The sequence below is a fragment of the Myxine glutinosa genome, chromosome 2, assembly GCF_964187855.1.
Source record: "Myxine glutinosa chromosome 2, kmMyxGlut1.1, whole genome shotgun sequence".
Taxonomy (NCBI): Eukaryota; Metazoa; Chordata; class Myxini; order Myxiniformes; family Myxinidae; genus Myxine; species Myxine glutinosa.
The window spans coordinates 260,225,818-260,237,845 of NC_136262.1; the positions used below are offsets into that span (position 1 = coordinate 260,225,818).

Below are 12,028 nucleotides of genomic sequence, written 5' to 3' on the forward strand. Positions count from 1 at the left end.
AAAAAAAAAAAAAAAAAAATCAGTGGACTTTATTGATTGTCTTTGTTGTTATTTTTGGGTGCTGGTATCTCTGGTCCATCACTGGCTGTGTGGCATTTCTTATATCCTCAACACAAATGTTTAAAGTTTACAATTTAGTTTGAAAACTAAAGAAATTTCGAAATGGCAAAAAACCACATCAGCACAAGCAGCTATCAATCGATCAGTCAATCAATTCGGTTTTATTAGAAAAAAGAAAAAAATGTACATTAGCCCAAGGACTAATAATGTCAAGTTTACAATAGAAATAATTTCACATCGTAAAAAATACATCGTACAGACAGAAAAAGAAATCGATTATCTATTTGCATTGGTGGATCAATAGAAACAGAAGAAATTCATTTAAACGGTTGAAATGCTTCGGTCAATATATGAATATCAATAATTACATTCGAAATATCTAAATATTTGTATTAAATAACCTACAATGACTTAAAAATGGTATAATGTATAACATTACAAAAATTAAATATTCAATCAATTAATCAAAGTATTTCAAATTATGCAGAAAAATGTGTTTACTTTGTATTAAATTACACATGCCGGTAATAAAAGTTGAAATCAAAGGTAAGCCAGAGATTACCTTTGAAAGCAAAAGTTAACTGGAACGACACTCGGTAGAGCAAGTACCTCCGGCTCGGCTGAACAGTTTACGTTTTCTATCCCATTTGTAGGCCGGATCCGGATCTTCACCAAAATCAAATCAACTCGGTCTTGTCACGCACCAACCTGTCCACAAAGCAAATAAAGGTAGCCAAGTGCAAGGAAGAAAGTAGAGTTATTGTTTTCAGGAAAATTTTAACTTATTTCAATATATCCAAAGGACAAATTGTAATTTTTTCCCACAGGATATGAAATAACATTTTGTGCAAAACAACTTATGCTGATGATTGGGTTCCATCTCCTGGCACAAAACAAAATTTGAGGCTTCCAATTCTGTTTCATCAGCCTGAAATGGAACCAAATGTCATGGCTGAGCTTCCTGTACCCAAATGAAATCTTATATGAGGCGGATAATCTTATATAAGTCTTGGCCATGTTATGAAACTTTCTTCGTTTATCGGGCTTCCGGATACTTCACTGATATTGTAGAATGCTTATTACCGTCGCCAGAGGAGAGGGTATTGCATTTGAGTCCGTTTGTCTGTTTGTCTGTCTGTCTGTTTGTCTGTTTGTTTGTCCGCACAGAATAAATATGATTTTCTCTGCAACCGTTAGTCCGATTGACAGGAAATTTTCACCATCGGTGCAACTCCACCTGCAGAATTTTTTATGATAATTATGATGTCATAGATCACGTGGTTCGACCGCAATCTTGGAAAAAACGAAAAGCTTTGCACCTCTATACCTCTGAAAGTGCTGAATAGAAAAGAATTGAGACATGGCTCATTGCAAAGAACTCTCCATGGGGAATAAAATATGTTAATGATGATGTCATAGGTGACTCCATTATGACGTCATAATTCGACTTGTACAAAACTTCATCTAATCAAGATGAAATTTCTTGAGGATAAACTAGGTATAAATTAGTTTAGAAAAAATAATGGTGACGTTATTTCATCGGTCACGTGGTTCGGCCGCCATATTTGTTTTAACACAAAAGCCTTAAAAACCACTGAAAATACATCCTGGCGAGGGTTTGCAATCTCTGATTGCTCTTTCTTGTTTATTAGCTTGAAATTTGCAACAAGTTTCATCTATCTATAATTCCAGTAATCTCTGTATGTCTGTATGTCTGTGACCGCTGTTTCTCGACAACCACGGGTCCGATATACTTGAAACTTGCCAGGTATATTGCTGGGGACCCGAGGATGTGCCTTTTCAAGGTTTCATATTAATCGGACAAGTAGTTACCGAGCTATGTCCAAAAAACGATTCAACCAATCAGAGAGCAGCGAGTTATCACGTGTGCCGAACGTGGCGAACAGACTCTGCCTCGGACGGCACATTTGAGAGCGTATTCATTTATTTCACGTTGGCAAACTATGTTGCCGCTATGTTGGCGTTAAACTATGTTTTAAAACTAATTAAAACTAATTTGCGATTCTTTCGCTTTCCTGCGCGTTTGTGCACGCTATGGCGATTTCTTTACCAAACTCCGCAAGCCGTTCGCTTTGGACCAAACCATTTCATGTAAATAGAGGGGGGGGATTGTCACCGTACTCGCAAGCCGTTCGCTTTGGACCAAACCATTTCATGTAAATAGAGGGGGGGGATTGTCACCGTACTCGCAAGCCGTTCGCTTTGGCTTTGCGAATGGACCAAACCATTTCATGTAAATAGAGGGGGGGGGGGATATAATTTTACATATATATATAGTACGGGCATGCCCTAGTTTTTTAAATGCAAGTGACGTCATTTCTCCAAATGGTATCTCACTGTTCGTGGATTCAAGGTGACTATCAAATAAAACTGCACGGACTCGTTGAGGATGGCATTTGTTATGCCATTGCTCTTTGTTATCAAGGTACATGTTCCACTGGTTGAAAAGTAGAGTGCTGCAGGTGCACTGTTTCTTTTCAGATACGTCTTGGATGACCAGTACACGTGCTCCCAAGGTGCACGCTTTCCAGTGAAGTGGTCACCACCCGAGGTGTTTGATCGTGGACGCTTCAGCAGCAAGTCTGATGTTTGGTCCTTTGGTGAGTAAAGAGCAAGCTACCTCAAATCACATCCACTCACATTTAGTTTGATCCTTCTTAACCCGAGAGATGAGGTTTCATTTTTATAGCACTCGGTTCTTTTGCCATTATGCAAAACCTCATGTGTGGATACCTTGTCAGATTGAATGAATTGTGTCTGTGTTGATTAAAAATGTGTGTACCTGATCAGGTGTGGTCATGTGGGAAGTATTCTCTGAGGGCACCTTACCCTACGAGGGTTGGTCCAACGGTGAAGTGGTGGAGAGCGTACACGGAGGATACCAGCTGCCGCAGCCCACGCTTGCTCCAACATCTGTTTACAACATTATGTGTGACTGTTGGCAAACGGTTAGCTCTTATATTATTACTACATCTTCACAAACAAGTAACCACAACCGCATGTAAAAGTGAATTACATCCAAGCAACAATTTAGTGACAGTACAATGTTTCATTACACAAGTGGGATTCAAAAAGTTTTTCCCTTCCCCCTCCCCCCTCCCCTCTCCCTTTTGAGCCAAGAACATGACTTGCGTTCCAATGGGCACCACTGCAAAGAACGTGTGGTATGGCCTGGAATATACACAGTAAATACCAATACCTTTGTCGAGTTCCACAGGCACAGAACCATTCTCTCATGGGGGGGGGGGGGGGGGTAAACAAATTGATCCCCCTTGTACAATGCACTTTGGTATGGTGATAGTCAAACGACTTATTTGAAGTCCCATGGACACACCTTTGACATATATGAAACATTTCACAAATATATATATATATACATATATAACCGTATATATACCGTATATATACATATATGTATGTATATATGTGTGTATATATACACTACCGGTCAAAAGTTTTAGAACACCTCAATTTTTCTAGTTTTTATTGAAATTTACGCAGTTTAATGTCTCAATGTACTCTGAAATTAAGTATAGAACAAATCAACAATTGGAGATAAACAGGAAATCATAGAATCATTTTGTTTAACAAAATTTAATTTAAATTTTTGACTCGGCAAAGTATCCACCTTTTGCAGGTATAACCGCCGAACACACGCGTGGCATTCTTTCTACAATGGAAATCAAATATTGTGCGGGAAGTTCTTCCCAACACTGTTGCAGAAGTTCCCACAAATGTGTTGCACTTGTACGTTGCTTTGCTTTCACACTTCTGTCCAGTTCATCTCAAACCAGCTCGATGGGGTTCAAGTCTGGAGACTGTGCTGACCATTCCATGATTTGAAGCCTACCGTCTTGTTCTTTTCCTCGAAGGTAGTTTTGACATAGTCTGGAGGTGTGTTTAGGGTCATTATCTTTCTATATGATGAACCCCTGACCAACTAGGCGTATACCAGAGGGTATTGCATGGCGCTGCAAAATGCATTTGGTTCAGAGTGCCAGTCACTCTGTGCAAGTCGCCGACTCTGGATCCAGCAAAAGAGCCCCAGACCATCACGCTTCCTCATCCATGTTTGACAGTTGGTGTCACACACTGAGGAACCATCCTACTTTCGCCTACTCGACGGCGTACAAAAACCCTTCATGATGAACCAAAGATTTCAATGTTTGATTCATCGGTCCATAAGACCTTCTTTCATTCTTCAGTAGTCCACTGGCGGTGCTTTATGGCCCAGGCAAGCCTCTTTTTCTTATTTCACCATCTTAGCAACGGCTTTCTTACTGCCACTCGACCTGTCAAACCTGCAGCTGGAAGTCTTCTCTTCACAGTTGAAACTAAGGCTTGCTTACTTCGACCAGTGTTAAGCTGTGCTTGAAGCTGTTGTCCTGTGAGCTGCCGATCACGCAAGGTGTTGACTCTCAGAAACTTGTCTTCTGATTCTGTTGTGGCTTTGGGTCTGCCAGACCTCTTCCTGTCAGAGTTTCCTCCAGTTTCCAATATACTACTTCCTGCAGTGCAATATCGTCCAAATAATGCTTCAGAGGGTGTATTAACAGTCTGTTCCAAAACTGCTTTTATACAGACAGGGGGTTTGCAAACAAGTAATCAGCAGAGGTTGGGACACCTGCAGGAATTGTTTGCATCAAGTTTCAAGGCTTCATTAACTTACATTGCTACAGAACAGCTGTAAGTTGTTAACCCATTACTTGTTCCTTGAAGAAGACCTTTTTTTGCAATATAATTGTGCAATTTACATTATTTTCCCGTTTTTTAGAACCTAAACTTTTTTTTAACCTCGAGCAGTTTATCTGCTCACTTTGTACCATTTCAGGTCATTCACTGGACATTAAACTGCGTAAATTTCAATAAAAACTGGAAAAATTGAGGTGTTCTAAATCTTTTGACCGGTAGTGTATGTGTGTATATATATATATATATATATATATATATATATATATATATATATATATATATATATATATATATATATATATATATACTGTATATGTATATATATATATATATATATATATATATATATATATATATATATATATATATATATATATATATATATACACTGTATATATATATATATATATATATATATATATATATACATATATATATATATATATATATATATATATATATATATATATATATATATGTGTGTGTTTGTGTGTGTGTGTGTATTTCTGTGTGTGTGTGTATGTGTGTGTCTGAGTAAGAGAGAGACAGAATTGTGAGGAACAGATATGAAAAAACGAGGTGTGTGTGTGTGTTTGATGTGGGAGGGATGAGGACGGGGAGGGAGAGTATTTGAGCTCTTAAAGTCACATTTTACATGAGATGTTATGACACATTTCAAACTTTATTTCCCATGTGCATGCACATGCATTCACATGTTATCGGAAGTAAATAAATTGTGTGGATTACATCATTTGTGGATCTGATAAATTGCCAGTAACCATTTTGCAAAACTGAATGTGCAGCAACTAAATGAATATGTCTAAATGTCACACACGTCCATGCCCATGGGATTCCCACGGGTGACCCCACTAGTGATAGATGAGAGTTGTGCTTTCACCTCTCATGTACCATAGTTGGTTACAATTCTACTTACAGTAATCTGCAAAGAATAACTACAGTAAAGGGATGTTTTTTCACATTTAAATGGCCACCGGGGACTCAAACTCACAAAGGGCATAAACTACAGTATATTACAGTGTGTGAAAATGGCAGAACAGAACGTCTAATTAATTCCATAGAACACGCATTCTCTGCAGTTATATAAATATTTAAATGGATCTTCCACAGAGGTATATAATTATTCAAATGGATCTTCCATAAAACGGATAATTAATTATACCGAACATCAATTCTTTCGAAGCCTGGTGTTGGCTTAGCGGTTAGGGTGCGGCTTGGGATCCGAGGATGTTGGCTTAGCGGTTAGGGTGCAGCTTGGGATCATAGGATGTTGGCTTAGCGGTTAGGGTGTGGCTTGGGATGCTAGGATGTTGGCTTAGCGGTTAGGGTGCCGGCTTGGGATGCTAGGATGTTGGCCTAGCGGTTAGGGTGCAGGCTTGGGATCCTAGGATGTTGGCTTAGCGGTTAGTGTGCAGGCTTGGAATCCTAGGATGTTGGCTTCGCGGTTAGGGTGCGGCTTGGGATCCTAGGATATTGGCTTAGCGGTTAGGCTGCCGGCTTTGGATCCTAGGATGTTGGCTTTGCGGTTAGGGTGCCGGCTTTGGATCCTAGGATGTTGGCTTTGCGGTTAGGGTGCAGGCTTGGGATCCTAGGATGTTGGCTTAGCGGTTAGGGTGCAGGCTTGGGATCTTAGGATGTTGGCTTAGCAGTTAGGGGTGCCGGCTTGGGATCCTAGGATGTTGGCTTCGCGGTTCGGGTGCGGCTTGGGATGCTAGGATGTTGGCTTTTTTTTTTTTTTTTTTTTTTTTTTTTGGTATACAAGATCGAGGCTCGTGAAAGAGCGAACATTTATCACGCAGAAAGACAAACCGACAAACCGACACATAACCGACAAACCGACACATAAAACAAATAACATCGGGAGCGGTAGACAAGATGGGGAGAGAGGGGGAAGGACACAAACACAACATTTGAGAGCAGGAACCGAGAGACATGGAGACATCGAGAGATCTGTGGGAGGGAGAGGGCTTTGGGGGGGAGGCATGGGAAAGGGGGTGGGAGAGGCATAAAACATATGGACACTGCCAGGACTACCAGGAGAAAGAAGTTGGAATTACAAACAAGGTGGATCTGGGGTGAATTAGTGGGGGTAGAAAAGATCAAGGTTTTGGATGGGGGAAGATAAGAGATGGTGGTAAACAGCTGTTTTAAAGACCTGGAGGGAGGAGTGGGATTGAAGGGAGTGTGGGAGTTTGTTCCAGAGGCGGGAGAAAAGAGGAATGAAGGAGTGAAGGTGAGCAGAGAGCCGAGATTTCGGCAGTTTAACCATCAGAGGCTTGCTGGCAGATCTTGTGCGACCTGTAGGAATATTTGGGGGACAGAGCACAGAGAGAGCTGGGGGAGCAAGGCCGGAGAGGAGTCGGTAGAAGACAGAAAGACCACCTACCTGCCTAACCGCTTAGCGGTTAGGGTGCCGGCTTGGGATGCTAGGATGTTGGCTTCGCGGTTCGGGTGCGGCCTGGGATGCTAGGATGTTGGCTTAGTGGTTAGGCTGCCGGCTTGGGATCCTCGGATGTTGGCTTAGCGGTTAGGGTGCCGGCTTGGGATCCTAGGATGTTGGCTTATCGGTTAGGGTGCAGGCTTGGGATCCTAGGATGTTGGCTTAGCGGTTAGGGTGCAGGCTTGGGATCCTAGGATGTTGGCTTCGCGGTTCGGGTGCGGCTTGGGATGCTAGGATGTTGGCTTTGTTTTTGTTTTTTTTGTTTTTTTTGTATACAGGATCGAGGCTCTTGAAAGAGCGAACATTTATCACACAGAAAGACAAACCGACAAACCGACACATAACCGACAAACCAACACATAAAACAAATAACATCGGGAGCGGTAGACAAGATGGGGAGAGAGGGGGAAGGACACTAACACAACATTTGAGAGCAGGAACCGAGAGACATGGAGACATCGAGAGATCTGTGGGGGGGAGAGGGCTTTGGGGGGGAGGCATGGGAAAGGGGGTGGGAGAGGCATAACACATATGGACACTGCCAGGACTACCAGGAAAGAAGTTGGAATTACAAACAAGGTGGATCTGGGGTGAATTAGTGGGGGTAGAAAAGATCAAGGTTTTGGATGGGGGAAGATAAGAGATGGTGGTGAACAGCTGTTTTAAAGACCTGGAGGGAGGAGTGGGATTGAAGGGAGTGTGAGAGTTTGTTCCAGAGGCGGGAGAAAAGAGGAATGAAGGAGTGAAGGTGAGCAGAGAGCCGAGATTTCGGCAGTTTAACCATCAGAGGCTTGCTGGCAGATCTTGTGCGACCTGTAGGAATATTTGGGGGACAGAGCACAGAGAGAGCTGGGGGAGCAAGGCCGGAGAGGAGTCGGTAGAAGACAGAAAGACCACCTACCTGCCTAACCGCTTAGCGGTTAGGGTGCCGGCTTGGGATGCTAGGATGTTGGCTTCGCGGTTCGGGTGCGGCTTGGGATGCTAGGATGTTGGCTTAGTGGTTAGGCTGCCGGCTTGGGATCCAAAGATGTTGGCTTAGCGGTTAGGGTGCAGTCCTGGGATCCTAGGATGTTGGCTTAGCGGTTGGGGTGCCAGCTTGGGATCCTAGGATGTTGGCTTAGCGGTTAGGGTGCCGGCTTGGGATCCTAGGATGTTGGCTTAGCGGTTAGGGTGCAGGCTTGGGATCCTCGGATGTTGGCTTAGCGGTTAGGGTGCAGGCTTGGGATCCTAGGATGTTGGCCTAGCGGTTAGGGTGCAGGCCTGGGATCCTAGGATGTTGGCTTAGCGGTTAGGGTGCTGGCTTGGGATCCTAGGATGTTGGCTTAGCGGTTAGGGTGCAGGCTTGTGATCCTCGGATGTTGGCTTAGCGGTTAGGGTGCCGGCTTGGGATCCTAGGATGTTGGCTTATCGGTTAGGGTGCAGGCTTTGGATCCTAGGATGTTGGCTTAGCGGTTAGGGTGCCGACTTGGGATCCTAGGATGTTGGCTTAGTGGTTAGGGTGCAGGCTTGGGATCCTAGGATGTTGGCTTAGCGGTTGGGGTGCGGGCTTGGGATCCTAGGATATTGGCTTAGCGGTTAGGGTGCAGTCCTGGGATCCTAGGATGTTGGCTTAGCGGTTGGGGTGCCAGCTTGGGATCCTAGGATGTTGGCTTAGCGGTTAGGGTGCCGGCTTGGGATCCTAGGATGTTGGCTTGGCCGTTAGGGTGCAGGCTTGGGATCCTCGGATGTTGGCTTAGCGGTTAGGGTGCAGGCTTGGGATCCTAGGATGTTTGCTTAGCGGTTAGTGTGTGACTTGGGATCCTAGGATGTTGGCTTCATGGTTATGGTGCGACTTGGGATCCTAGGATGTTGGCTTAGCGGTTATGGTGCGACTTGGGATCCTAGGATGTTGGCTTAGCGGTTAGGGTGCAGGCTTGGGATCATAGGATGTTGGCTTAGCGGTTAGGGTGCCGGCTTGGGATCCTAGGATGTTGGCTTAGCGGGTAGGGTGCAGGCTTGGGATCCTAGGATGTTGGCTTAGCGGGTAGCGTGCAGGCTTGGGATCCTAGGATGTTGGCTTAGCAGTTACGGTGCCGGCTTGGGATCTTAGGATGTTGGCTTAGCGGTTAGGGTGCAGGCTTGGGATCCTAGGATGTTGGCTTAGCGGTTAGGGTGCCGGCTTGGGATCCTAGGATGTTGGCTTAGCGGTTAGGGTGCAGGCCTGGGATCCGAGGATGTTGGCTTCGCGGTTCGGGTGCGGCTTAGGATCCTGGGTTCGAATCCCGGTCGATCGCTGAATTAACACCAGGGGGGTTGACTCAGCCTGTCATCATTCCGAGGTCTGCAAATTGAGTACCAGCTTGCTGGGATGAATGATCCCGGTGTGTACCCCGATTTAGGAATAGGTACACCGTATCCCTGCGTGTCTTAAGAGGCGACTAAGACTTGGCGTCAGGAAGGGCATCCAGCCATGAAAACATTGCCTCAAACATTGTCATGGGGTCCGCAAGGCTAACCCCTGCTCTTGTTGGGGAAAATGGCCTTAAAACGATCATTCATTCATTCATTCATCCATTGTCTGCAGAGTTATATAAATATTTAAATGGCTCTTCTGCAGTTATATAATTAATTAAATGGATCTTATATAGAACGGCGAATGAATTATATAGAACATCCATTCTCTGCAGTTATATAATTATTTAAATGGATCTTCTATCGAACGTCCAACGTATTATATGGAACACCCGAACTCTCCTCAGAGTTCTATATAATTCATTCGGTTGCATAAAAATTCTATTGAGTTCTGTAGAACTTGTACAGAACATTTTTGAAGGAGGCATACGGAGGAACAGAGGGGGACGTGGAGGCTTAGAGAACGAGGGACAGCAGAAGGGGGGGGGGGGGAGGGACAAAGGGAGGGGTGGAACCATGATAGAGGGTTGCTGATGTTTTACTCCACAAGAGTGAGGCTGTTTGCTTTCATCATTATTCATGACGCAGTCAAAAATGCAGTCTGTCAATATTTTGTACAAACAGAATTCATTATCACAAAGTTATTGGGTTTTTATGGATGTCCAAAATATTGTTGTTGTGACTTTTTCATGAGGAAAAGTAAAGGTGTAATGTTTTCATGTCGTAGTTTGAGGCCCTGAAGGTTCAATGTGTCCATCCCACAGGATCCTGAGAAGCGACCGCATTTCATGAACCTGCTCGAGCTCATCACTGATCTGATGTCAAGTGACAGTGAATGAACTTCTGGCCTTATCTTCCCATCACCAGAACATGTGCAGTGTTACATGAAATGAATATTGAAAGATGTGGGTAGTGCAGAACCTCCTTGATGCTACCTGTTGCGCTGCCTTGGAGTCATGTGATGTTTCACCAAGTCCGCTCCAATGTGTTATGGGAACCCAATGTTCTCGGTTTAACGACATGTCCCAAGTGATAACCAACTAGTGCTGTAAGCCTGGTAACCGCACCACTGAATTTGGCCAATTGTGAGAATCCATCATTGACGAGGTAAGGTTATCGGCTCCAACGAGCAGATGTATATTAACTGCAATGTTAACTCGAAACAAATTTGATTTCAGGAGTTACCTTCCAAGTTCAGAAGGAGATTCTTTTCAAATGTGTGGAATAACATGGTGTCCAACAGGTGAGCTGAGTGGCAGACATTTTGTGGTGACGGAAAGTTGTGGTGACGGAAAAACATTGGTGACAAACACGGCACATGTGACGGAAAAAAGACAACGGTGACATTTTTGTGGTTTGTGGTGAAAAAACATTTTGTGGTGACGGAAAGTTGCTGCAATTAACATAAGGTGAATTTATTTTATTTTAACGAGGCACTCTGAAGCCCATCGTCGTTTCCAGCCGAGAATATCCTCAGGTGTTGTAGTCCAATTTTTATGTAAGGTAGTGGCTTGAAATGTCTCCTTCTATTACTTTTAAATGGCTCAGTTATTCCCACCTTCTTGTGCGGTCGGCTGAAGGTGCAAGTATGGCCCAAGTTTTTCAGGAATAGTTTGTCAAGGCTGATTTGGACAGGATGTTGTGCGTAATTTATTCAGGGTGCGGCGATAACAACTTACCTGCTCTTTGCAAATGACACCATGAGGACCATGAGGAAGTCCACCGACTAATGCTGACATTGAAGGTCTGGAATTGAGAAAAAAATGAAAATTGATGATTTTATGGAGCCTTGACCTCTGAGCTTCAAATCTAAAAAAAAAAATCAGCTTCTAGCTTTTGATTGGTGAACCAATCATGTGACCCAATATGCAAATTCTTAAAATTTCAGGTCAATTGGACAAAATTGACGATTTTATGTAGCCTTGACCTTTAACCTTTTGATCTAAAAAAAACATCAACTCCTACCTTTTGATTAGTGAACCAATACAACAACAACAACATGCATTTTAAGGCCATTTCCCCTGCTAGAGCGGGGGTTAGCCTTGCGGTCCCCATGACAATCATGGTTCCCTGTTTGAGTCAATGTTTTCATCGAACCATTCGCATTTCCACCCTTTCCAGCCTTCGTTGCTACTCTACGTTCATTACCCATATCTCGCTCCCATAAATCATAACACTTCTCACACATTCAGCATATACATTCCCCTTCAGCTTCAACGACACTCCCCTCATCATCAGCACGCCACTCAGTTCCCGAAACTTCTTCCATGCACATCTCACTCCAACAACCGTTGCCGAGTCTGATCCACCTTCTCCATTCAGCATGTCTCCGAGGTAGCAAAATGTTTTCACACCTTCCAGCTTCACGCCGTCTCCAAGATCCAACTCAACATTTCCTCCATCTGC

General features: G+C 43.7%; 1 protein-coding gene across 2 annotated transcripts in view; it reads left to right on the top strand.

The window, feature by feature from the left end:
- LOC137420613 (tyrosine-protein kinase Tec) overlaps positions 1 to 11,566 on the top strand; it is an 80,978-nt gene extending 69,412 nt beyond the window's left edge. Inside the window, exons 16-18 of one of the 2 annotated variants that reach the window (XM_068105824.2) lie at positions 2,563 to 2,681; positions 2,872 to 3,029; positions 10,387 to 11,566. In XM_068105824.2, coding sequence (XP_067961925.2) covers positions 2,563 to 2,681; positions 2,872 to 3,029; positions 10,387 to 10,461 — 352 coding nt within the window. In that variant the 3' untranslated portion in view covers positions 10,462 to 11,566. The remainder of the gene's footprint in view (positions 1 to 2,562; positions 2,682 to 2,871; positions 3,030 to 10,386) is intronic. The other variant, XM_068105823.2, reaches the window with a different exon arrangement.
- The last annotated feature ends 462 nt before the right edge of the window (positions 11,567 to 12,028 follow it).